Here is a 25,123-nt window from a genome sequence, read left to right on the forward strand (position 1 = left end):
AAATAAAATTCAATTGTCAGGGCTTACATTAAAATTCTCTTGATCATGCCCTTGGTTTTACAGAAGTCTTTTTTAGTAACTTAGTTCCACTGTCTACTTTTGCTTTTGATGCCTGTACTTTTAGTGTTATATCCATGAAATTATTGTAAAAATCAATGTCATGCAGTTTTCCCATACATTTTCTTCTAGGAGTTTTATAATTTCATCTTTTACATTTAAATTTTCATACTCTATTTTGAGCTGATGTTTATGTTGGTGATAGATTGGGATCCAATTTCATTCTTTTGCATGGGGATATACAGTTTCCCAAGAACAGTTGTTAAAGAGATTATCCTTTCCTTTTATATTATATGTATTCTTGTGGAAGAACAGTTTTCCACATATGCACCCATTATTTCTGAGCTCTCTATCATTGGTCTATGTGTTTGTCTTTATGTCAGACCAGTACTATTTTAATTACATAAAACATTCATAATATATTTTGAAAACAGGAAGCATATATTACCTCAAATTTTGTTCTTTTTCAAGATCACTTTAGTTTTTTTTTTGGTTCTTTTGCTGTCCCATATGAATTTTAGGTTTGTTTTTTTCTATTTATGTTAAAGTGCTATTGGAATTTGAAAAAATTCCAATATCTGAAAATCTGAAAAATTCCAAAATCTGTAGATTGTTTTGGATAGTATGGACATCTTAAGAGCTTTGCATGTGGATACCTTTTCACTATTTGTGTCTTTTAAAATTTCTCTCATCAATGTATTGTAGTTTTCAGTGTATAAATATTTTGTCTTCTTGGTCAAGTTTATTCCTAAGAATTTGATTATTTTTATGCTATTATAAATAAGACTGTTTTATTGATTTCCCTTCTGATGGTTCATTGTTGCTGTTTAGTCACTCAGTCATGTCTGACTTTTTGCGACCACATGGACTACAGCATGCCAGGCTTCCCTGTCTTTCACTGTCTCCCAGAGTTTGCCCAAATGTCCATCGAGTTCATGATGCCATCCAACCATCTCATCCTCGTCACCCTCTTCTCCTCCTGCCCTCAATTTTTCCCAGCATCAGGGTCTTTTCCAATGAGTTGGCTCTTTGAATCAGGTGGCCAAAGTACTGGAGCTTCAGCTTTAGTATCAGTACTTCCAGTGAATATTAAGGGTTTGATTTCCATTAGGACTGACTGCTTTGATCAAACACAAAACCAGTTGCGTTATTATACATTGACAAAGAAGGTTGAGTGCCAAAGAATTGATGCTTTTGCACTGTGGTACTGCAGAAGACCCTTGAGAGTCCCTTGGACGGCAAGGAGATCCAACCAGTCATATATATAGCTGATCCAATGCTGAATGCATGTGAAAGTGAAGTTGCTCAGTCGTGTCTGACTCTTTGCCACCCCATGGACACCAGGCTCCTCCGTCCATGGGATTTTCTAGGCAAGAGTACTGGTATGGGTTGCCATTTCCTTCTCCAGGGATTTTTCCCGACCCAGGGATCGAAACCAGGTCTCCCGCATTGTAGACAGATGCTTTACCATCTGAGCCATCTATAAGCGTAATATTTTCTTAATGAATTGACTCTATTATCATTATATAGTGATCTTTGTCTCTTGTGATAAAGGGATTTAGGAGTCCTGTGCAAGCAATGGGCTTCCCTTGTAGCTCAGTCATTAAAGAATTTGCCTGCAGTGCAGGAGACGCGGGTTCGATCCCTGGGTTGGGAAGATCTCCTGGAGAAGGAAATGGCAACCCACTCCAGTATCCTTGGCCTGGAAAATCTCATGTACAGCAAAGCCTGGTGGGCTGCAGTTCATGGGGTCACAAAGAGTCGGCCAGCAATGGAGATGAAATTCAAATATACATTTTGTTGTTGTTTTAAATCATGATATTACATGAGTTACATAAATCATCTTATATTTAGAATAGCTTTTCTTTTCAATTTTTATTTTTACTTTATTTTGCTTTACAATACTGTATTGGTTTTGCCATACATTGACATGAATCCGTCATGGGTGTACATGAGTTCCCAATCCTGAATCCCCCTCCCGCCTCCTACCCCATATCATCTCTCTGGATCTTCCCTGTGCACCAGCCCCAAGCATCCTATATTGAACATAGACTGGCGATTCGTTTTTTTACATGATATTATACATGTTTCAATGCCATTCTCCCAAATCATCCCACCCTCTCCCTCTCCCACAGAGTCCAAAAGTCCATTTTATGCATCTGTGTCTCTTTTGCTGTCTCGCATATAGGGTTATTGTTATCATCTTTCTAAATTCCATATATATGTGTTAGTATACTGTGTTGGTGTTTTTCTTTCTGGTTTACTTCACTCTGTATAATAGGCTCTAGTTTCATCCACCTCATTAGAACTGATTCAAATGTATTCTTTTTCATGGCTGAGAAATACTCCATTGTGTATATGTATATGTATATGTATATGTATATGTATATGTATATGTATGCTTTCTTATCCATTCATCTGCTGATGGACATTTAGGTTGCTTCCATGTCCTGGCTTTTATAAACAGTGCTGCGATGGACATTGGGGTACACGTGTCTCTTTCAATTCTGGTTTCCTTGGTGTGTATGCCCAGCAGTGGGATTGCTGGGTCATAAGGCAGTTCTATTTGCAATTTTTTGCAAAGGAATCTCCACACTGTTCTCCATAGTGGCTGTACTAGTTTGCATTCCCACCAGCAGTGTAAGAGAGTTCCCATTTCTTCACACTCTCTCCAGCATTTGTTGCTTGTAGACTTTTGGATCGCAGCCGTTCTGACTGGTGTGAAATGGTACCTCATTGTGGTTTTGATTTGCATTTCTCTGATAATGAGTGATGTTGAGCTTCTTTTAAACCTCTATCAACCTAACTTTAGGCTAAGTTAGTTAGTCACTCAGTTGTGTCCAATTCTTTGCGGTCCCATAGGCTGTAGACCACCAGGCTCTTCTGTCTATGGAATTCTCCAGGCAAGAATACTGGAGTGGGTTGCCATTTCTTCCTCCAGGGGATCTTCCCAACTCAGGAATCACATCTGTGTCTCCTGCATTGCAGGCAGATTCTTAACTGTCTGAGGCACCAGGGAACCTATAAAACTCCACATTTTTATTTCCCAAACATACTTTATGTTATTGATGTCACTACTTACATATTTTTATATTGTGTATTCATTAACTAGATCTTGTTGCTAGTTATTCTTAACCATTTTGTTTTTTTAACTTTTATACCGGTGTTAAAAGTGATTTTCAGACCACCTTACCTGTCTCCTGAGAAACTTGTATGCCGGTGAAGAAGCAATAGTTAGTTGTGGCATGTTAACTCTGTAGTTTCATCTTCTGGACTCTAGAAGACAAGCTTAATAGCTGTGGTACACGGGCCTAGTGACATGTGGGATCTTCCTGGACCAGGGATTGAACCCATCTCTCCAGCATTGGCAAGTGGACTCTTCACCACTGTGTCACCAAGGAAGGGTCAAACATAGCTTTTTAGTGAGGGCTACTCAGTACCAGTCACCAGAGTATCTCAAAAATTCATTATAGCAAGTCTGTAGATGCTATATATATATATATTACACATTTAGAAACAAAGATTCAGAATGGTGTGTGACTGACAATCAGCTACATGGGTAGCAAGTGGCACAGTGAGGATTCAAACCTAATTTAAAAAAAAAAATGTAAATGTCTTGTGTTCAAACTCCCATGAGAGTAGCCATCATTTACAGGATTGCTATTTATATTCCACTTTTAAGAGCGAATATATTTTGAAATTGCATTGAGTATGGAATAAATGAATTTTGTTATACACATTTTTTGAGAGATAACTTGAATGATGCCATGAGCTGGAATAAAAGCCCGACAGTTAAACTCCCAAAATCTTGAAATAGAAAGAAAAAAATTAATGTTCTTTTCTAGCATATGTTTTCCTTTGTTTAAATAATTTATATATCTTCTTTATTTTATGTGCAGCACTTTATAACTATCGAAATTGATACATTCTTACCTCATGAAGATGTTATGAAGACTAACAACAACAAGCATTAAGTATTTTTAATAAAAATGTTTTTATTTTAATGACAGTAGTATTTTGCTTTAAAAAGTATTCCTTCATAGTAAATGTTGCTTGTTTTGCAATCATTTAAATTCATATATGATTTTCCAGACTTATAGATTAGATTGTGGAATTTTGAAATAAGATCTATTGTTTGTCCAGCATTTGAATGTGTAATAATTTGACCATAGTAATGCTGGCAGAACATATAATATTGGGAGGATTATTAACATTGAGATCTGCAAAACAAATTAAGTTGAAGTTATTCATCACAGATGTTTAAAAAATCAGGTCTATTTCAACATTTAACCATATTCACCAGCCTTAAACCTTATATTTGGCATTCATTTTGGCAACAAGAAAATGTATATGACTGTCATATAAAAATAACAAAAATATTGTTTATAATTCAGAAATCTGTTTTGTATGAGTCTTCAGATTTTTGAAGCACATGCATTTGATTTCAGAATTAAATGAATTGGTACATATGGCAGAGGCATAAAACAGATTACACATGGTTATCTGGAAATAATATTCATTTTAAATAAAAAAATATTAACAAATGCAATTGGGATGGATGAATCTATGTAGACATTGAGGTGAAAAAAGGATTCACTTATTTTGGAAAGTGCACTGATATATGTGGTCAGTTTTATTATTTATATTAGGAAGTAATAAGCATCAAAGGAAAATTATTTACATATTCTCATTTTACGACCAAAATTAAATTTTAAAGTTCATGAAATTGCTATGTGTAGATTTTTAAGAGTAAATAATCCCTATAGATAAGCTAAAATCCTTACCTTCAGCCACCTTATTTTATTAGGAACAGCCAATGGGAATTAATTAGGAACAGCCAAGACAATTACTACTCAAATGATAGCTGAGTAGTAATATACAGTGTACATACAGAGTAGGAATAAACAGCGAAACATCATTGGGATATGTTCTTGATGTCGTAACTTCCTTTGGCTATGGTCTGTAGTTCACTAAAATGTTTAAGATACCATCTTCAGCTTCTATTGATAGAGATGTTGATGTTGTCCTGCAACACTTTGCAGAAAGTGTTGTGTAATTTTTGCTGACACAGGAGCTTAGTAAATGCCAAATCCATTCAATTAAGAACAAAAAAGATACAGAGAGTAAAGTATCGACAAAGGTCCAACAGATATTTAAGGTTTTGCTCTAAATCATTCTGTTCTCTTTTCCTCTCTTGTATCTTTGGATAATTATTAAAAAGAACCATGATAGTTTTCTTGTGAGCAGAACCATGATAGTTTCTGTGAGCATAGCTAACCACAGGATATTTTTAAGACAGATGTACATGATTGTACAAGGCAATTGTCCTTGCTGGTTTGGGGTTCAGTTAGATTTGATTTTACTTTTCTTTTAAACAGCATGGGTCTATCATCTCTGAGTTGACTCCTTCAGCACTCTAACAGACCAAACTTTTCATATAAAGATTTTCTTTCATCATGGATTTGTGCTAAATTTAGATTCCTCTCAAGTTATGTATGTTATTTCATAATGCGCAGAAAAATATCCAGTCATCACTGTGGGGTAAGTGTGAGCTAGACTGACTATGAAAATAAATTTTTCTATCCCTCTCTCACCCCCAACTTTCTATAATACAGTGGCCCATCTGTGAGGTAACAGGAACCAACACCACTTTTAAACAGAGATTAATTTTTAGCCACTCGTGTATTAGGAAAAAAACAACTGTAAAATCAATGTCAAACTGCTTAGTCATTTCTTTCTTAAAATAATTGACCTAAAGTTCAGAAAAGTGCAAGAAAGACAAACCATTAGGCACAGTAAGAGAGGGATTACATTCAACAACGATTTTCTTTTAAATGTATTAAGAATTTCTGATGTGTGCAAGAGTTTCCCACCCCCGTAATAATTTCTCATTCATTAAGTCTAAGTAGATACAATGGCTTTAGTGTGTTTGGAGAAATTGTTCATATATGTATCATCTCTCTCTCTCTCTTATGAATGCCAAATCATCTCAAAGATGATGAAACTTTTCAAAAATCTACTTCTTTCATCTAATTCTACCCATAGTAATTTAAGTCTTACAATCGAGTTCTCTGTTACTGTTTCTGTTAGGACCATTTTTGACAATATTAAGGGAGATTTATCAGCATCACAGAATGTTTAATAAAGTTCCATGAACTCTGAAGATTGTCTAGAACATTTATGTTCCCCTACTATGCTACTGGGGCTTCTCTGGTAGTTCGGCTGGTAAAGAATCTGCCTGCAATGCAGGACACCTGGGTTTGATCCCTGGGTTGGGAAAATCTCCAGGAGGACGGCATGGCAACCCATTCCAGTAATCTTGCTGGAGAATCCCCATAGACAGAGAAGCTTGGTAGGCTACAGTCCATGAGGTCGCAAAGGGTTGCACATGACTGGGCGATTAAGCACAGCACAGCACTATACCACTATACCCCTAATCAATTATCAAATTATTCTCTCAGTTTCCCAGACAAGCCAATATGGCCAAGTGGGCAATCTAAAATACTGCTACAAAGAATGTAACTATTTTTTCTCTAAACTGTTTTCCTCTTGTTTTTGAAAGACTTGCGCTCAGAGCAAATTATACAAAAATGAACAAATATCTTCAAATGCCATTTTTTTTTAATGTAACAAGATGGGAAATGTAATACAGATACTTGTGCTCCAAATAAAAGACCTATATGTCAGGAAAACTGTCGCATTCCATTACAATTTGAATCTACATATAAACAATTGGCATGGACTGGTTGAAAGATGGTGTAGGAAACAAGTCATCCCCTGTGAAACTGAAGGTAGTGAGGTGGTTCTCTTTCTGCTTCCCTCTGTCCTTTTGCTCTTTAGCATTACCCTTCCTTCCACTAAATTCATCTCCTGTAAATCCACGGGCAGGTACCTAGGAGACTCCAGACCTGGCTAATAGCTACAGGGTAGAGGGGTAAGACACAATTGACTATTCCTTACTATGAATCCACTATATTTCCTTCCAGAGCATTAATTCAGACCCAGGTTATGCTTCTCTGGGCAGTGGCCAGAGGAATTCAGACCACAGAGTACGGAGAGCATAAGGCAGTAATAACTCTATTCACCCAAACCACTTTGCCTGAAAGGACCCATTCACTGCTGTGAACAGGCCTGAGATGTGACCAGAAGGTGGGACTTCCTAGACTGACTGCATCATTTCTCACCTCCCAGCACAGTATCAGACCATAGAATTCTCTATAAATCAGGAGAGCTATTGAAAAACAGCTTGGAACACCATTTCTAACATGTTCCTGCAAGCACTGGAACACTCTTTAGGTCTTGCATTGACTTAGGATTCTGCTAGCTTCACAAATGATGTACTTCCAAACTCTGTATTCATTTCACTATTTTACATTTAAGAGAAGTCCTTGAAAATAAGTTTAAAAATATACAAAGAATTGGACAAAAATAATTTAGGTTTCAAAAAAAATTGTTAACTGAAAATTCCAACAGATTTTCAGTTTGAGAAGATAAAAATAAACTGTTTCTAAAAGAAAAGAGAGAGAGATGAAGGATAATGAAGATGATAAATTTCAGTATATTTTTCCCTTTGTTGTTGTTGTTCAGCCCCCTTAACGTTCTTAATTTTTAATCCTACGTTTCACATTCAAACACTGTATGATATTTAATTATTTTATTAAATTGTATGAACAACTTGAAAATATTTCTCTGCAGCTGATATAAGGCATCTTGAACATTCTGCCAGCAACATTATCAATGCAAAGTATTTTTTTAACCTATTATCTTTAAGAAGTAAATTTCTTAATGTGGGAATGGTGTCACAGAGTGAATAGTCATGTTAAAAGTATTTTTTAGTTGCTTTCCTCATTTGATATGCCTCTTATACATGTCCTTGTACGATTAATTCCATCTTGGACTTCGGATAGTTTCTGAACACCTTCCTTTCGTCTCTTAAACCACATAGTTAGAATATCTCGTTAATCTCATGGGTCATGAGCCATTTTTTGATAACTAGTAGAAAATTAGATTCTTAAAAATTAATGGACATATGCATCTCATGAACTTAGCTGAGAACTCTTAAGCCTTGAAATACCTTAAAATCTCAGCATAGGTCCTGGCCAAAGCTTCCAGTTTTAGCAACAGGAAAATGTATTCATTCACTCAACCCATCTCTACTGAATCCCTAATGTATGCTGGCACCTTGTTGGGCTCTGTTCCAGAAAATTTTTGAGAAACATCTTAAGAAATATTAAAGAACAAAAAGGAGCCAATAGGAAGGGATAATTTAAACGTAGAAAAAAATGACTGAAGAACTTATACTCCAGGTTTAAGTGGATTACTTGGAGGAGGAGTAAGCAGAAGGAGTTTAGAAATCTGTCCCTTCTCATTACTTTCAATGTGGAGTGACCATATTTTCAGCTCCTGAGGCCCTTTATAGGAGTTGTGGGCCTAGACGCTTTGAGATCTCCGCTAGTTGCTTTCCCTGACTTTTCTCCTCGCCCTCTGCCCCCTCAACCTGGTTCAGTATGGAATCAGTTGGAAAATTAAATTACTCACCCCCTTAATGTCAGCTCCCATATATTTCTTTCTCCTCCTGCCTCAGAGTACAGTTCAGTTCTTTAAGAGACATGCCTCTGAATGAAGCTAGCGTAGAATTCAAACATTCAAGAGAGAAACCTGTCAGTTTCAGACCTCGAAGGAGAGCTTCCCTGTAAGATCAAGGATTTTGACCTCTGGGGTCTCTCCATCTCACCTTTCTTTTAATTCTCTGTTTAAAAATAATAATAAAAAATGCTTTTCGGAGGAGGCAGAGCAGTGAGTCCGCTGGTTCCACGTCTGCTATAAGAAGCAGATTTTTGCACAGGGATAAGGTTACCGCTGGCAGCCCAAAACTCCAGCGGTGTGGCGGTTCAGACGCTGGGCTCCTCCCCTCCCCCGCCGACCAGGAGAGGCTCACAGACGGGTGCAAGTAGACAAGTAGCTGTTTTTATTGAATACAGAAGCTCCTTGAAAACTCTGTGGACTCTGGGGCTCTCCTGCAATTCCTTTCATTCCCAAAGTGCTGGAGCCAAGCACGCGTCCCCCGTAACTCCCTCCCATTTCTTCTCCGGGATTTGGGTAGGAGAGGAGGGAGGAAAGGGGAGTGAGGAGATGGAGGGTGGTTGGTGGGCTGGGCTTGCGGGGAGACCTGATTCTCCGGCAAAGGAAAGGGGGGCGGGCTCGGGGCCGCCCGCGAGGCGTGTGATTGGGTCTGACCTTCCGCGGGCTTGTCAGTTTCGCCCGGGGTAAGGGGGGCGCGGGAGGGGAGTGGGCGGGGGAGGGGGCTGCCCGGAGCCTCTCGTCCGGCCCACTGACGGCATGAAGCCTTTAGGGGCACGCAGTCCTCTCAGATTTTTGGTTGAAGCCCCTCATCTGCCGTCAGTCTGAAGGCAGGGCCCCGCAGAGGACAGATCGGAGGGTCCCTACCGGCGGGGCCAACCGAGAGGGAGAGGAGGGGGCGAGAGACAGGAAGGAAGCAAACCATCAAATTTAAGAAAAAGCCCTTTGACTTTTTCCCCCTCTCCCTCCCCAATGGCTGTGTAGCAAACATCCCCGACGATACCTTGGAAGGGACGAAGTAGGTCTGCAATCGCGATTTCGTGGGTTGAGTTCACAGTTGTGAGTGCGGGGCTCGGAGATGGAGCGGTGGTCCTCTAGGTGGAAAACGAAACGGTGGCTCTGGGATTTCACCATAACAACTCTCGCACTGACTTTCCTCTTCCAGGCTAGAGAGGTCAGAGGAGGTAAGAAAAAATGGTTTGGGGGAGGTGGGAGATTGCTGTCGGTCTTTCTCATTCTGTGCCCCTCCCCCCTTCCTTCTTCCAACCCCTCCCCCGCAAACAATTCTCTCAAATAAAATCCAGATTGTAGCTGCCACCAGGTTGGAAGTGAAGACTGGTGAGAGAGATGGATGTAGGCGGGACAGTAATGGGAGAAGAGGTAGCAGGAAAAAAGATCTGTCAGGCACAGAGCCTGCTGAAATGCCCTTCACCACCTTCCAGGGGCTTTGAAAAGAGGAAAAATATTACCTTGAACACAGAGGCAGTTGTACAAAGCTTTTGTTTGAGGAATGGTCCTTAGACTACCTTTGAACACATCTGGTTTCTTCAGATTCTAACTAATGAAAGTCCTTTTTTAAAGGTGAGCTGAGGAGAGAATATAGAGAAAGGGCATAAAATGAACCTTGATTAAGTTCTTTGTCTGGAACAAAGTGAGAAACAAGCTGTTTTAAGGATTTGAGAGAGACCAGGGGGAAAGAGTCTTTAAGACTGAGAATACTGTCTGTGTGTGTGTGTGTCATTTTGAGGAGATAATAAGAGGGAAAAAATGGCAGATTAAAAGAAATGGATGGAGATAGGAAGAACACTCTTCCCGGAATTTTGCACCTTCCTCCCCTCTGTGACCCCCCACCCTCAACTTCATCTTGCAGGTTGGACGTGCATTTCTCTTGGAGAATGATGAAACTCGCCAAGCAAATGGGGTGGGGGCGGAGGAATAGGGATTGGAGGGAAGGGGAGGGGGCGTGGGGTGGGATGGGAGGAGAGAGGTAAGGAAAAGTTCCTACGTGGCACCACCAAATATTCAATGACCAGACCTGCTGGGAAGACTGCAGCTCTGTCAGTACTCGAGGAGGGAGAGCGACTTCACTCCTCCCCTCCGCCTCCTCCCTCCCCTTCCCCCGCCTTTTCCAGCAAAGGCATCTGGCTGGAGCGGTCCGTTAGGTGCTGTAGACACGGCTGGCGGGAGGACGGACTCCTTTGGAGTTAAGGGAGCCCAAACAGCTTATAGTAGAAAAGCAAGCTTTGCCGGGGTGCGCAGAGAAGTAGGGGTAAGAAGGAGGGCGGCGATGATTGGCTGAGGGAGAAACAAATTGTCAACCCCAAAGGCTCAGGCTTTAGCAGAAACCTGAGTCTGACCCTGGTGGGTGCCAAGATCTGAGTTCTTTGTGGGAGTTAGCGCTCCCGGAGGCCGAACTCTGCGAAGCCAGGTCTGTATTTCTTCCCCACACTTTGTGATTGTTCGCCTTCCTGAGGAGCAGGCAGGGATGGGTTATTCCTCTGTGACTTTTCCTGGCGAATAGTACAGTCAGAGACTCATTAGGACTGTCTTTGAATTTTTGAAAAAGTCATGCTGATTACGTGGATTCATTCATTTGTACATTTTAAAAGATAAATAGTAGAGTCTTGGAAGTGAAATCTATCAAAAGTTTGCACTTTACCTTTGGTACCTGGTCACCAGCGGGATTGGTCGATTCTGTCCTCAGGTCTGCCCTCTGCTGGTTTTCTTTATTATTTGGAATTAAAGCAACTGCCTCAGGATATAAGGCCTCCTAAAATCCTTCTAAGTACAATGATCCTGAAAAAGGACACTTGATTAAGGAAGAACAGGTGTATTGTTTCCTTTTGAACTTCTCGAGCTATTTCTTTTGTCCAAACTTGGAACAAGTATCATAATGGCAGCTTTTTGTTTTTAGTATGGAAACTAAGACTTTCTTCAGTGAAGACAGATGCATTGTAAACTCGAGAGACTTATCATAGATATTCAGGGATTATTTCACTGAAGATGTTTCAGTTCCGCACTGGGGCTTCTTTAAAGCTCTTAGGAGATCGAAAGGTCAAATTTCTACACTTATGATGCATAATTTTCTCATTTAAATCTAACTGCATACCTAAAACTCTTCTAAACAAAACATCTTAGTACCACATCAAATAACTGGTGGAAAAAGAAACTTCTCTATGAATACAAAACCATCTAAAGTGAGAAATAGCAAACTTTAAGGATCATGTGTAGTTGCTGTTTGTTATTTTTGATGAAATATCTTGCAAGTTATATGGTTATTTGGATCTTCACATTGTTTAAGATTTGGTGTTCGTTTCACCAAATTGCTAGGTGCTTATTCTTTAGGAGGAAACCATATTTACTTAAACCTACTCTTATAGGCATTCTTACCACCTAATGAAATTCAACAAGGAAATACTATATTAATGCTTAAAAAGGAAACACTAGCCTGAATCATCACACAAAGGAAAAATAAACTCAGTGTTCAGTTCTCATGCTAGCCTTTGTATTTGCAACTGATGTAACAATGAGTTAGTTTCTAAATAAGGTACTGTATACCAGAATTGTACTATATATTTATATAATTTGATTTCTCTGAGATGCAGTGGTATGCTCTGACTGTTAAACTGAAAGATAATTTAAAGATAACTTTTATCTAAAATTTGTATTTCTTGGATTAAAAAATGCTTAAGCCTAAAAAGTTCTGGGTTCATAATAAATTGGATTCTAAAAATATGTAGTTAGGATCCTGGAGCATCTTACAGAGAAAACCTTACAAAGAAAATTTCCTGGAGTGAATGAAAAGAAAGTCAGTGAATTAACACAGTCATATTATTTTACTTTGCAAATCCAAACTCTGTAATTTAGTAATCTTGAAATTACTTTAAAAATTGTTGGTATTTATTATGGTTTAGTAAGAAGAAAAGAATAAGCATTATTTTTTATATTTATGTGCATTAACTTCAGGATCATATTTCATATACTTGTTTATGGTTAATATAAATGGTTTATCTCATGAATTTATAGATTTCATATTCAATTAGTTTAGTACTTATTAAGATAGAAGCTGAAATTTACCTGGAATTTATAGTGACTATAACTCATGACTGTGTTCAGATTGATGGTTTTATGATAGATGGTTTTAGCAGTTTTTAAAGGAGTTAAGCTAAATTGAGTAAAAAGAAAATACAATATCTGATTGAATCATTTTGTTACTAATTAAAATGGTATTCTGTCTTTGGTGGTTGAGCCTATACTGTGCCCTGCAAAACGTTGATTAATTTTATGAAGAATTTTCGAAGCTTGTCAAGAGTTGGTAGTGATTCCTGCTGAAGTGTTTTGAGTGCCTGGGATCAGCAGGTGAAATGGTGCTGGCTTCCAGAGTATGTGCTAATCCAACTTTGGGAAGAGATCAAGCTTGTCCCTTAGGTTACTCAATCAGAAATCAGTTAAAAGATCAGATATGCTTCTGATAGCAAATGAAGTATCTTCTATGATTATTAATATTGTGTTTCCATTTGTTTTTTAAAGCAAAATCAACAAAGTCTGTAATAAACACTAAAGAAAATTAGGTAGCTCATGAGAAACATCTTTCTGAATCTTTTATACAGATAACCTTAGTTTAGGTGGCACATATATGTTCAGTTAATTACAGACACCTTCACAAAATTGTCTATTAGTTTTAAAATTAAGTATATTAATATTTTAATGTGACAATTGACTTTATAATTAATACTTTGCTAGAATCTACTTATAGAAATAATTCTGTAAGAGGTATACACAGTTTTAAATAAAATTATGCTTATGATTTATATAATTAAATTTTAGCTTCTATGTTTGCTTCGATTTGTGACTAAAATTGAAGGGGCACATTATTCAAGTTATCACTAAAATATAGCAAGGCAAACATGGCCCCCTTTTCAAATTTGTGGGTAGGATTTCTGACAAAAAATAATTAGTTGCCTTTCTATTCTTAAATTTTGTTTCTTTTCTGAGACAAATTTCTCTTCACTCTGGTTAACTTATTTAGGCACTACCTATGTAGTGATAATGAATGGATTCGAATCGAGTTTCAGTGAAAGTGTGTAATAAAAAGCTGAATTTTTCGAAAGAAGAAAAGGTGTTTAGATTCTTTTAAAGAGAATGATAGAGATAGAAATTCTTATAAAAATGGCAACTTCATACTACCTTCTCACTATACTAATGAGGAAACTAAGGCACAGAAAAATTCTTAACTGAATCTTGTCTCTCAAAAAAATATAATCATATAATAGTCAAGATTTTCCATAAATGAGTAGGGTGAAATCTGCAATAATAATAAAGTATCTTTAAATAATAGTAGTCTGAGACTTAATGGAATAAACAATTATTACTTAATTTGTGTGTATTTATGAAATATAGAATGACCATATATTGCTTAAATATATGTGCTGGAGTTTAGTTAGTGAGGATCGATTAAGTGAAAATGATGAATCAAAGAAACACAGATTATAGAAAGCATTTAAAAATTCCTCAATGTTCTAAATTTAGATATAGGTAATTTTTGATAATTTGTATTGTTAATACACCTAATTATGTGATTCTATAAGATCTGTATCAAATTAAAAAGTGCAACAGTTTATAAAATATTTTTGTATACATTTGTTGCTGGTTTATGAACATAGTTTTTTTCCCTCTCTAAAGTTCCTAATAGAGGACCCAGTACAACTTTGAATTTTCAGGAAGCTAAGAAAGGTATATATTTATTTCAAATAAGACAAATAATGTCAAATTTCTCTTTTTGTGTTGATTTTGTATTGATTGGGTGATATATATAATATCTAATTGTATGTTTTTTATTAATAAGTCAGATAATGATTTGATTTTTATTTGATATGGGTTATTTGTTTAACAGATAACCTTTTTTCCAAAGAAGCAGTCAGCTTTGGGAAAAAAATAACAGATGCGCTTAGTAGTCCAAGTTCTAATTCAAGTTTTTCCTTTTGGATTGTCAAAGTGTCTAAAAGTACATAACCACATTTTACTTTGGGAATAAATGGATAGTTAATTTATAGAGAAATACTTCCTCTTCAGGGACTACCATGATATGTGGTGCTGGCAATGGCTAAGATAGAGTTAGTATTTCAACCATGAAGTTTTTTCCTCTCTTTTGGGAAACTCAGTACATGTCCTTAAGGTCCTGAAGAAGATACTATGGAAGTTCTACTGATGACTAACTCTGTTTTATATGAATACAGGGTTTTATATATATTGACCTAGCCCTATCATTTAATATAATTTTTAGTGATGATGTTTAGGTATTTAAAAGCCAGAATCATATTATATCCTAAATGCACTTTTCTTTCCTGTCCACCTTTGGAGAAAGCGCAGTTGGTTTGTGACATTAGGAATTCAAGGCAACTGCAGAGTTGGAGCTGAGGGCTGATCTGCGTTTCTGCTTTTACTCCTCGACTTCCCTCATATAATACTGGGGAAATGTGACCTGAGCTGGGAGTGGTGAGAGGAAATCAAACTTTTTTTTTTTTTTTTAGCATTGAAGTTTTGTCCCTTAACAAAGAAGAAAGAGGTACACACAGGTGCTATAAAAAGTTACACTGCTCCTTAAACTTTCTCCCTGAAGAGTCTATTTTAAATGCAGTTTTCAATGTATACTAAAACTACGCTATAATGAATTTCCTAAATTTGGACTTTTTTCTACTGATTTCTCTTGCAATTAAATTCAGAACCTAAAGGGTTTTGCTTTTTTTTTTTTAAACTACCTTCTATATTCTAACGCATCTATTTACTTCTCCTTTCAAAACGCTAATATGATTTTATTTTTATAGATAATTGTGTTTTTTTTTTTTTTGCTTTCAGTGTGTCAGAACTCAACATGAATAATACTCTTGGGTAGAGAAGATGAAACAATTTTAAAGTGATTTAGTGAGCAGTATCTATTTATCAGTTGCAGTCTTTGGCCTACTACTGACTTGGCTAGTGGTTCTTTAGACATTGGCTGATCACCAGACCTACTGTTATCTGGTAAAATAAACTCTTTGCTTGCTGCGCATGGAATTAGAGACAGTGCTATTAATTTAGTAGAAAGAACTCAGAGAAAAGAAAGGTTATCGTATTTCAGAGTAAGAGACCAGTTTAAATACGACTTGACAATTGAGAACTAAAACAAACCTGTGTAAAAGTGCTTCAGCACAATCAACTTTTGCAATCCCTCAAACCTTCTTTTTTTTTTTTTTCTCCTTAAAAAGCATTTCTTTCTTATTTTAACCAAATTTAATTGTTCTTCAATGGCCCTGTACTGTACAGGCCAATGAAGGTCCCTATTCACAGAACTTGACCGTATAGGATGTCAGTGGAAGCGTCCTTCCTCTGTCTGACTGGCAAACTCACATCCGGGCTTATAGGAGCAAACCTTAGACTGTAGGAGGCAGTTGGTTTTCCTTTCTCACTCAGACTTTAACAAACAATTTCCCGAAAGGATCACTACTACGAAATAGCAGTAGTTGCAGTTCCTGACCGAACTAACAAGAAGCTCTAGCACATTTTCCTACTTTGTGTTCTTAGGTACCACTGCGGAGAGTCGTAAGTATTAGTGGTGCGTGCTAAGTCACTTCAGTTGTGTCTGACTCTTTGCGACCCTAAGGACTGTAGCCCACCATACTCCTTTGTCCATGGGATTCTCCAGGCAAGAATATTAGGGTGGTTTTTGCTGTACCCTCCTCCAGGGATCTTCCTGACTCAGGCATTGAACGCAGGTCTCATGTCTCCTGCAGGGGCAAGCAGATTCTTGACCACTAGCGCCACCTGTGGTATTTGCTCTGAACTCTCTTTTCAGATTAACTGAAGTACAGCCTTCTACTTGCTGTCACTCTTTGAATGCTAATGAACCTTCAAAATACTTCACTGGTTTTAAGACAAACGTATTGTACAGACGGCCTAGCATGATGTAGGGTGCCCTTCTGTATGTCTCAGACTCAGGTTTCCCACTCCAACACCATGCACCCTGCACACTAGGCATGTTCAACCTCTTGACCATCTTTTCCCCTGTCCTGGAATGCATTATTCTTTTTTGCCTGGAATGTATTTTTCCTTCTCATCCATCTAGCAGATGCTTTCTCATACTTCAAGATTTAACTCAAGCTACATACTCCAGACAGATATAGTAACAAGCTCTAACACTGAATGCATATGTCTCCTTGTAAGCATTTTTGTATAGAATCTCATTCGTTCTGACAGTTGTCTTAGAAGTAAGCTAATACTACCATCTCTATTTTACCCCTAAAGAAACTGAGAAACAGATATGTTAATTGTTTTACTGAAGACCATACAGCTACTGTGTGATAGACCCAGGATTTGAACCCGACAGTCTTGCTCCAGAGCTCTTGCTTTTGACCATTTGCCCATGTTTACTTTATTGTGTATTCTTTTTATATATAAATAGTTTTTTAAAATAATTTTTTAAATTTCTTTTTTGGTTGCCCTGGCTCTTCATTGCTGTACACAGGCTTTTTCTCCTTGAGGTGAGTGGGGGCTACTCTTCGGGGCTACTCTTCGTTTCTGTGCCCTGGCTTCTCACTGCAGTGGCTTCTCTTGTTACAGAACACAGGCTCTAGGCACATGGGCTTCAGTAGTTGCAGCATGAAGGCTCAGTAGTTGTGACTCACAAGGTCTAGAGCACAGGCTCAGTAGTTGTGGCACACAAGCTTAGTTGCTCTGTGGCATATGGAATCTTTCCTGGACCAGGGATCAAATAAATCTTTGTCACCTGCACTGGTAGGCAGAATCTTATCTACTGCACCACCAGGAAAGTCCTATTGTATATTCTTAATGCTTTTATACAGCCTCCCTGACTTTGCTTATGATTATGGTGCCTTGGGGCCTAGCAATAATGCACAAATCATGCAGCTGTAACCTTTGTAAATATCATATAAATCGTGCAAATAACTTAAATGCTACCAAGGAAAAATATAAAGAGATTTTGGTGAAAGATGATGTCATAATTCAGGTGACTCTTCAGCTTGCACTAAATTTCAGTGGTGAAGGAATTGTCACTCTTCCCATTTTAGGGACAAATCTATGCCTTATTGATGGCAGAGAACCAAAGGCGAGTAGATGGAAGCTAGCATGTGTTACTTTATTCCTTTGACTGAGGGGAAATTGACAGCTTTGTCTGTTGGTGTTCAAGGTTCAACTTGGGGTTGGCCTGGTTTCATTAAGGAACAGGGACACTTACAAATTGCTGCCTGTTCTAATCAGGATCTATTACAAGGAACAACAGTTCTATTCCACTTTGGGGGATTGATGTATGGGAGGAAGCTTATTACCTTCAGTATAAAGTGTCAGATGTGATTATCTAAAAGCTGTTTGAATGTAATCAGCTGCAAGAATGTAACTGAAAGATACGTGGTCTGCAAAAAAAAAAAAAAAAAGACAGTATAATTATTTTAAAAGTTCTTCATTTATATATTAGCCTTCCTCTAGGAGTTGCTGGAGGGTAAAGACTGTGATTTACTTTTATTTCTTTCCCTAGCGTCCGCCAAGGTGCCAGAATGCATACAGGATATGATATAGTCACCATTTAGATGACTAATTATCTTCTTGTTTTGCTCATCAGACTGGAACAAGGTTAAAATCTAGTTAACTTGGAGTGGTGTAAAGTGACCTCCTCATGTCATGTTGTTAACAGTGATTAGAGTCCCCCTCCCTCTTTTTCTTTACTCACTCTGTGAAAGTGAATGAATTGCTACTTTTTTCCAGCTTTCCTCATTTGGAAAATAGTTTTGCACATTCTCTCCAAAGATATTTTTATATATTTGAAGCTTTCAGTTTACCATACTATCTCTAAAACTGGAGTTTGCTTTAACATAGTAAGATGACTGATAAAATGCCATATGAAGTCATATTTTTGCTTTGACAGCAACATAAATCATCATTTCACTTGCCTATTGGTAAACAGGAAAGTTTCATTCAAGTTTGATTTCAATTTGTAAAAGTAATAATTGAGAAAAATCCTGTCGTATATAATTTTTCAAACCTTTTTCAGTTTTGTATGATATTAAGGGTTGTCTGATTTTGCTTAATGACTATTAGGAAAAGTAGCCTATCTATATTTATTGTATTATGATTATTTTAGTAAGCTAGCTCTGCAAGTTAGAAAGCAAACTGCATGTTGCATATACAATTATGTTATTATGAAGTACCATCTTAAAGAAGGAGTACTTAAAATTTCAAGTGCTTAATAGAATTAATAGTCTACAGCAGTAGGATTGTTTTGGATAAAAATATATTTTTAATATTCTATTCCTATCTGTTGTATATTTTAGTTCCACTAAAATCATCAGGATGGGTATCTTTATCTGCTTTATTTAGTGTACCCTAAGCATGTAGATTGGAACCTATCACATAGTAAACATTTGGAAAATTTTTGTTGAATAAGGTAAAGATGTTGGTTGCAGCTCAGATGAATTGCTTTTCAATAACCTAATTGATAACCTGAGGTAGGATATAAATTATGTAAATCAGCTGTTGTCAGTGTCTGTGGAATATACTAAAGAGATTTTTGCTGATACTGTTATGATTTCTTGAGATGGCTGTCTCTGTTTTGCCTCCAAGCAAACTATGGTTTTGAATACTCTCCCAATCTGCTTACCATTATTTTTTTACACAGAATTTAGTTATTATCTCCTCTAGGGATACCTCTTCTTAACCATGAGGACTAGGATAATTGACCTTGTGTAGCATCCTAAAGCACAGAAACCTTATCATAGAATGGCAACTAGCACTATATCTGGACTATAATAGGTAGCCAGTAAACATTCATTAAGTGAATTAATGAGATCATAATTAAGACATTTTTATTAAAGTCAAGAGGACAGGAGTACTCAATTATGGCTTGATATCACAATCATTTCCAGTCCCATCTCTATGGATATTGATTGAGTGGATTTTGTACAGAATCCAAGCATAGCTGCTTTATAAGACTCTACATATAATTTTGATGCACAAGCAAGGATTCATGAACCTTCTGAAATAGGAAATAAATGTATATAAAAATGAGGATGTGCCTAGTTTGTATAACAGTGTACTGGAAGTCAAGATTTGCAATGTGCAAATCTTCTGATACATTCCTTATTTTCAAACAGAAGTGGTTCTGCATAAAATAATATAAATAGATCAACTGATCATGATATTGATAATGCTTTTTAAAGAAAATCCTCCTCTTCATAGCATGTAACAAACTAAATGCAAATAAATATTTCTCTTCTCAACTTTAAAGTCAAATTATTATAATGAAAATATAATTTTAGTTTTATAATAAGTATATTTTAATAGCTTTGGGCTTCCTTGGTGGCTCAGCTAGTATCTGCTTGCAATGCAGGAGACCCAAGTTCTATCCTTGGGTCTTGGGAAGATCCCCTGGAAAAGGGAATGGCAATCCACTCCATTATTCTTGCCTGGAGAATTCCACTGGACAGAGGAGCCTGCAAGCTACAGTCCATGGTGTCACAAAGAGTTGGACATGACTGAGTGATTTTCGCTTTCAATAGATTTGACCACTTATAAATCAGACTTTATTTTCTTGGGCTCCAAAATCACTGCAGATGGTGACAGCAGCCATGAAATTAAATGACGCTGATGAATCTGGACAGCATATTAAAAAGAAGAGACATCACTTTGCCCACAAAGCTCCCTATAGTCAAAGCTATGGTTTTTCCAGTAGTCACATACGGATGTGAGAGTTGGACCATAAGAAAGGCTGAACACTGAAGAATTGATGCTTTTGAACTGTAGTATTGGAGAAGACTCTTGAGTGTCCCTTGGACTGCAAGGAGATCCAACCAGTCCATCCTAAAGGAACTTAGTCGTGAATATTCATTGGAAGGACTGATGCTGAAGCTGAAACTCCAATACTTTGGCCACCTGATGTGAAGAGCCAACTCATTGGAAAAGACCTTGATGCTGGGAAAGATTGAAGACAGGAGGAGAAGGGGACAACAGAGAATGAGATGGTTGGACGGCATCACCGACTCAGTGGGCCCGAGTTTGAGCAAACTCTGGGAGATAGCGAATGACAGGGAAGTCTGAATGACAGGGAAGTCTAGCATGCTGCAGTCCATGGGATTGCAAAGAGTCAGACATAACTAGAGACTGAACAACAACAAAATTAAAAATGCCATACTTTTCAAATATTACACTTTCAACTGGTGTTTCTTCTTCTGTTACCATTCTCAAAGTTGTGACTTTATTTCTGCTTTGAATTTTCAGTATATAATGCTTTTTATGATATGAGAAAGTTCAGGATTAAAGTTGTTTAATAATTGAGAAAATTAAATGATCCCCTTCTTTGTGCAGTCACTGTGTTAGGTGTCAGGACTACAAAGATGGTAATTCAGGCTCCATTCTCATGGAGTATGTGTGTTACCAGGAGAGTGCTAGAGTGGAGGGTGTGGGCATCAACCATGTAACACAAGACCATAAAGTATACTTTCCTGCATAGAATGGAGTGATATGACTAATTTAAAGATATAGAGAGGCTGCCAAGTTGACATGGTCAGCGCATACTCTCATATCTGTACATGACTGCTGCTGCTGCTGCTAAGTCGCTTCAGTCGTGTCCGACTCTGTGCAACCCCATAGACGGCAGCCCACCAGGCTCCAGTGTCTCTGGGATTCTCCAGGCAAGAGTACTGGAGTGGGTTGCCATTTCCTTCTCCAATGCATGAAAGTGAAAAGTGAAAGTAAAGTCGCTCAGTCATGTCCGACTCTGAGCGACCCCATGGACTGCAGCCTACCAGGCTCCTCCTGATTTTCCAGGCAAGAGTACTGGAGTGGGGTGCCATTGCCTTCTCCATGTACATGACTAGGTGGTTCCAATTGATTGCAACCATTGGATTCTCTGACAAATAACCAGGGAAGTAGAGCAGTGCAGCTTTTTTCTGTGTTATTTAATCCACTGTAAAGTGACCTGACATTCTCAATGATAATTAGTACAGTTGAGTCACAGTTGATATGGAGTTATAGTCATGATTAAGTTGAAAAATGAATGAATAAATAATCTTCCTATTTTATAAAGGAGTATGATAAACAACCATGTACGCATTTATAAAGTCTGTTATGAGACAAAGTAGCCTAATATTTTTAAACCTTACAAAATGGTTGTTCTTGTTATTAACCAAATTATAGCATGTTTTTGAACATAAAGTGTAAATAGTGATTTTTGTTTCTGAAGATTAATATGTTGGACCAAAACCTCTGTTTTATTTTGTTGGGAAAAAGTAACTTATTATAAGCATTTTTAACTTATAGTGATTTCTTTCATGGGAAGTTATATCAAATAGAGTTTAAAAAATATATCATTAATTTAGTTATAGTTTAAAATAACATTGATAGTCTGTCAACTCCCAAAGTTTTATTGTTACTACTCTAGACCTTTCCTCTGAATTTCCCTTAAACTTCAGATTCCTAAACTCATTGAACTGCCTATTCAGCTGTTTCCAGTGGCATTTACTAAGTCATCTCAAAATTAGCATGCCTAAAACTGAATTGCAGAACTCCAGTCCTAAAGTCCATTCATCACGGTCTTCCCTGTCTCAGTTAATGGCAATACAATCAATCATGATGTTTGAATTAAAAACGTTGGTGTCATCTTTGACTCCTTTTCTCTTATACTCCACTCTGGTCTGCTATCTTCAGAATAAGTCCATAATATCACAAAGTACTTTATCTCTCAGCCCAAGAAAACAGTATCAACAAAATTTTACATCTAGAAGATTGCAATTGCTCCTTCTCTGCACTCTAATTCTACTCCAGTGCCCCTAGAGTCTGTTAACATAGCAGTCACAGTCTTCTGAAAAATTAGTTAGCTGATGTTCTTTCTCTCTCTTTAACTTTCAGCGGTTTTCCATTTCATTTGCAATTAAATCTAAACTCCTTGAATATCCCACATGAACTATACAAGCTGCCTTCAACATTCCCTCATTGTTACTTCTCTGACCTCATCCCTGTATTTCCTTGGCTGGAGGCATATTTATCTCCTTGCATTTCCTTCAGTATCTTACGTCTTTCGTCAGCTCCTATTTCATGTTCTTTGCATTTATTAGTCCCTTTGCTTACAATGACACTGCATAAAAATATTAAGGTAGAGGAAGAGCTTATGCCTTTTCCGAATTTACTCAAACCTTATCTTATTGAGGCTTTTCCTGTCTTAGATATACTAAAATCCATATCACCGTAACCTTTCTTATATTCATTCACTGATTTATTTTTCTCCTTATTGTTCAGTCGCCCAGTTGTACCTGACTCTTTGAGACCCCATGGACTGCGGCATGCCAGGCCTCCCTGTCCCTCACCATCTCCCGAAGTTTGCCCAAGTTCATGTCCATTGTATCAGTGATGCCATCCAGCCATCTCATCCTCTGATGCCCTCCTCTTTTGCCCTCAATCTTTCCCAGCACCAGGAACTTTTCCAGTGAGTTGGCTGTTTGCATCAGATGACCAAAATACTGGAGCTTCAGCTTCAGCATCAGTTCTTCCATTGAGTATTCAGGGTTGATTTCCCTTAAAATTCACAAGTTTGATCTTCTTGCTGTCTGAAAAGAACTTTCAGAAGTCTTGCCCAGCACTACATTTCAAAGGCATCAATTCTTTGGTGTTCTGTCTTCTTTATGATCCAGCTGTCAAAACTCTATGTGACACTGGGAAGATTATAGTCTTCACGATACAGAGCTTTGTCGGCAGAATAGTGTCTCTGCTTTTCAATACACTGTCTAGTTTGTCATAGGTTTCCTGCCTAGAAGCAATTGTCTTCAGAGTTCATGGCTGCAGTCACCATCTGCAGTGATATTAGAGCCCAAGAAGAGGAAATCTGTCACTGCTTCCACCTTTTCCCCTTCTATTTGCCATGAAGTCATGGGGTCAGATGCCATGATCTTAGTTTTTTTTAATATTTAGTTTTAAGTCAGCTTTTTCACTTTCCTCCTTCACCCTCATTAAGAGGCTCTTTATTTCCTCTTCGCTTTCTGCCATTAGAGTGGTATCATCTGCATATCTGAGTCTGTTGATGTTTTTTCGTTCTGTCTTGATTCTGGCTTGTAATTCATCCAGCCCGGCATGTCTCATGACAAACAGTGTAACAGCACACAACCCTGCTGTACTCCATTCTCAGTCTTGAACCAATCAGTTGTTCCATACAGGGTTCTAACCATTGCTTCTTGACCCACATACAGGTTTCTCAGGGGGAAGATAAGAGGGTCCGGTATTCCCGTCTCTTTAACAGCTTTCCACAGTTTTTTTTTTTTTTTTTTTTAATGATCCACACAGTCAAAGGTTTTAGAGTAGTCGGTGAAACAGAGGCAAATGTTTTTTTCTGGAATTCCCTTTCTTTCTCTGTGATCCAGCAAATGCTCGCCGTTTGATCTCTGATTCCTCTTCCATTTCTAAACCCAGCTTGGACATCTGGAAATTCTTGGTTTGCATAATTCTGAAGCCTAGCGTGCAAGATTTTGAGCATGACCTTACTAGCATGGGAGATGAGTGCAATTGTCTGATGGTTAGCGCATTCTTTAGTACTACCCTTCTCGGGAATTGAGACGAGGATTGACCTTTTCCAGTTCTGTGGCCACTACTGGATCTTCCAAATTTGCTGACATATTGAATGCAACACTTTGTTGGCATCATCCTTTAGGGTTTTGAATAGCTCTATTGGAATTCCATTTTATCCACTAGCTTTATTAGCAGCAGTGCTTCCTAAGACCAACTTGACTTCGCACCCCAGAATGTCTGGCTCTGGGTGACTACACCATTGTAGTAACATGGTTCATTGAGATCCTTTTTGTGCAGTTTGGTGTATTCTTTCCATCTCCTCTTGATCTCTTCAATGTCTCCTAGGTCTCTACCATTTCTGTCCTTTATTGTTCCTTGGGCAGAATGTTCACTTGATATTTCCAATTTTCCTGAAGTGATCTTTAGTCTTTCCCCTTCTGTTGTTTTCTTCTAGTTTTATTCACTGTTCATTGAAGAGGTCCTTCTTGTCTCTTTGTGCTTTCCTTTGGAACTCAGCATTTAGTTGGATGTATCTTTCCCTTTCTCTGTTGCTTTTCACTTCTCTTCTTTCTTCAGCCACTTGTGAAGCCTCCTCAGGAAACCACTTTGCCTTCTTTTCTTTTTCTTTGCAATGGTTTTGTTCACTGCCTCCAGTACAATATTACAGACTTCCATCCATAGTTCTTCAGGCACACTGTTAACTAGATCTAATCCCTTGATTATACTCATTACTTCCACTGCATATTCATAGGGGATTTGATTTAAGTTGTACCTGGCTGGCCTAGTGGTTTTCCTTACTTTCTTTAGTTTAAGCCTGAATTTTTCTATGAGATGCCGATGATCTGAGCCACAGTCAGTTCTAGGTCTTGATTTTACTGACTGTATACAGCTTCTCCTTTTTTGGCTACAAACAATGTAATCAATTTGATTTTGGTATTGACTGTTTGGT

At 37.8% G+C, this 25,123-nt stretch overlaps 1 protein-coding gene across 1 annotated transcript in view; it reads left to right on the top strand.

Moving 5' to 3' along the window:
* The first annotated feature begins 9,715 nt into the window (after window positions 1-9,715).
* Window positions 9,716-25,123, top strand: part of COL11A1 (collagen type XI alpha 1 chain) — a 222,042-nt gene continuing 206,634 nt past the window's right edge. The window contains exon 1 of the mRNA XM_052638265.1: window positions 9,716-9,821. Within this exon, the coding sequence (XP_052494225.1) occupies window positions 9,716-9,821 (106 nt within the window). The remainder of the gene's footprint in view (window positions 9,822-25,123) is intronic.

The sequence above is a fragment of the Budorcas taxicolor genome, chromosome 3 (genome assembly GCF_023091745.1).
Source record: "Budorcas taxicolor isolate Tak-1 chromosome 3, Takin1.1, whole genome shotgun sequence".
NCBI classification, from domain to species: domain Eukaryota; kingdom Metazoa; phylum Chordata; class Mammalia; order Artiodactyla; family Bovidae; genus Budorcas; species Budorcas taxicolor.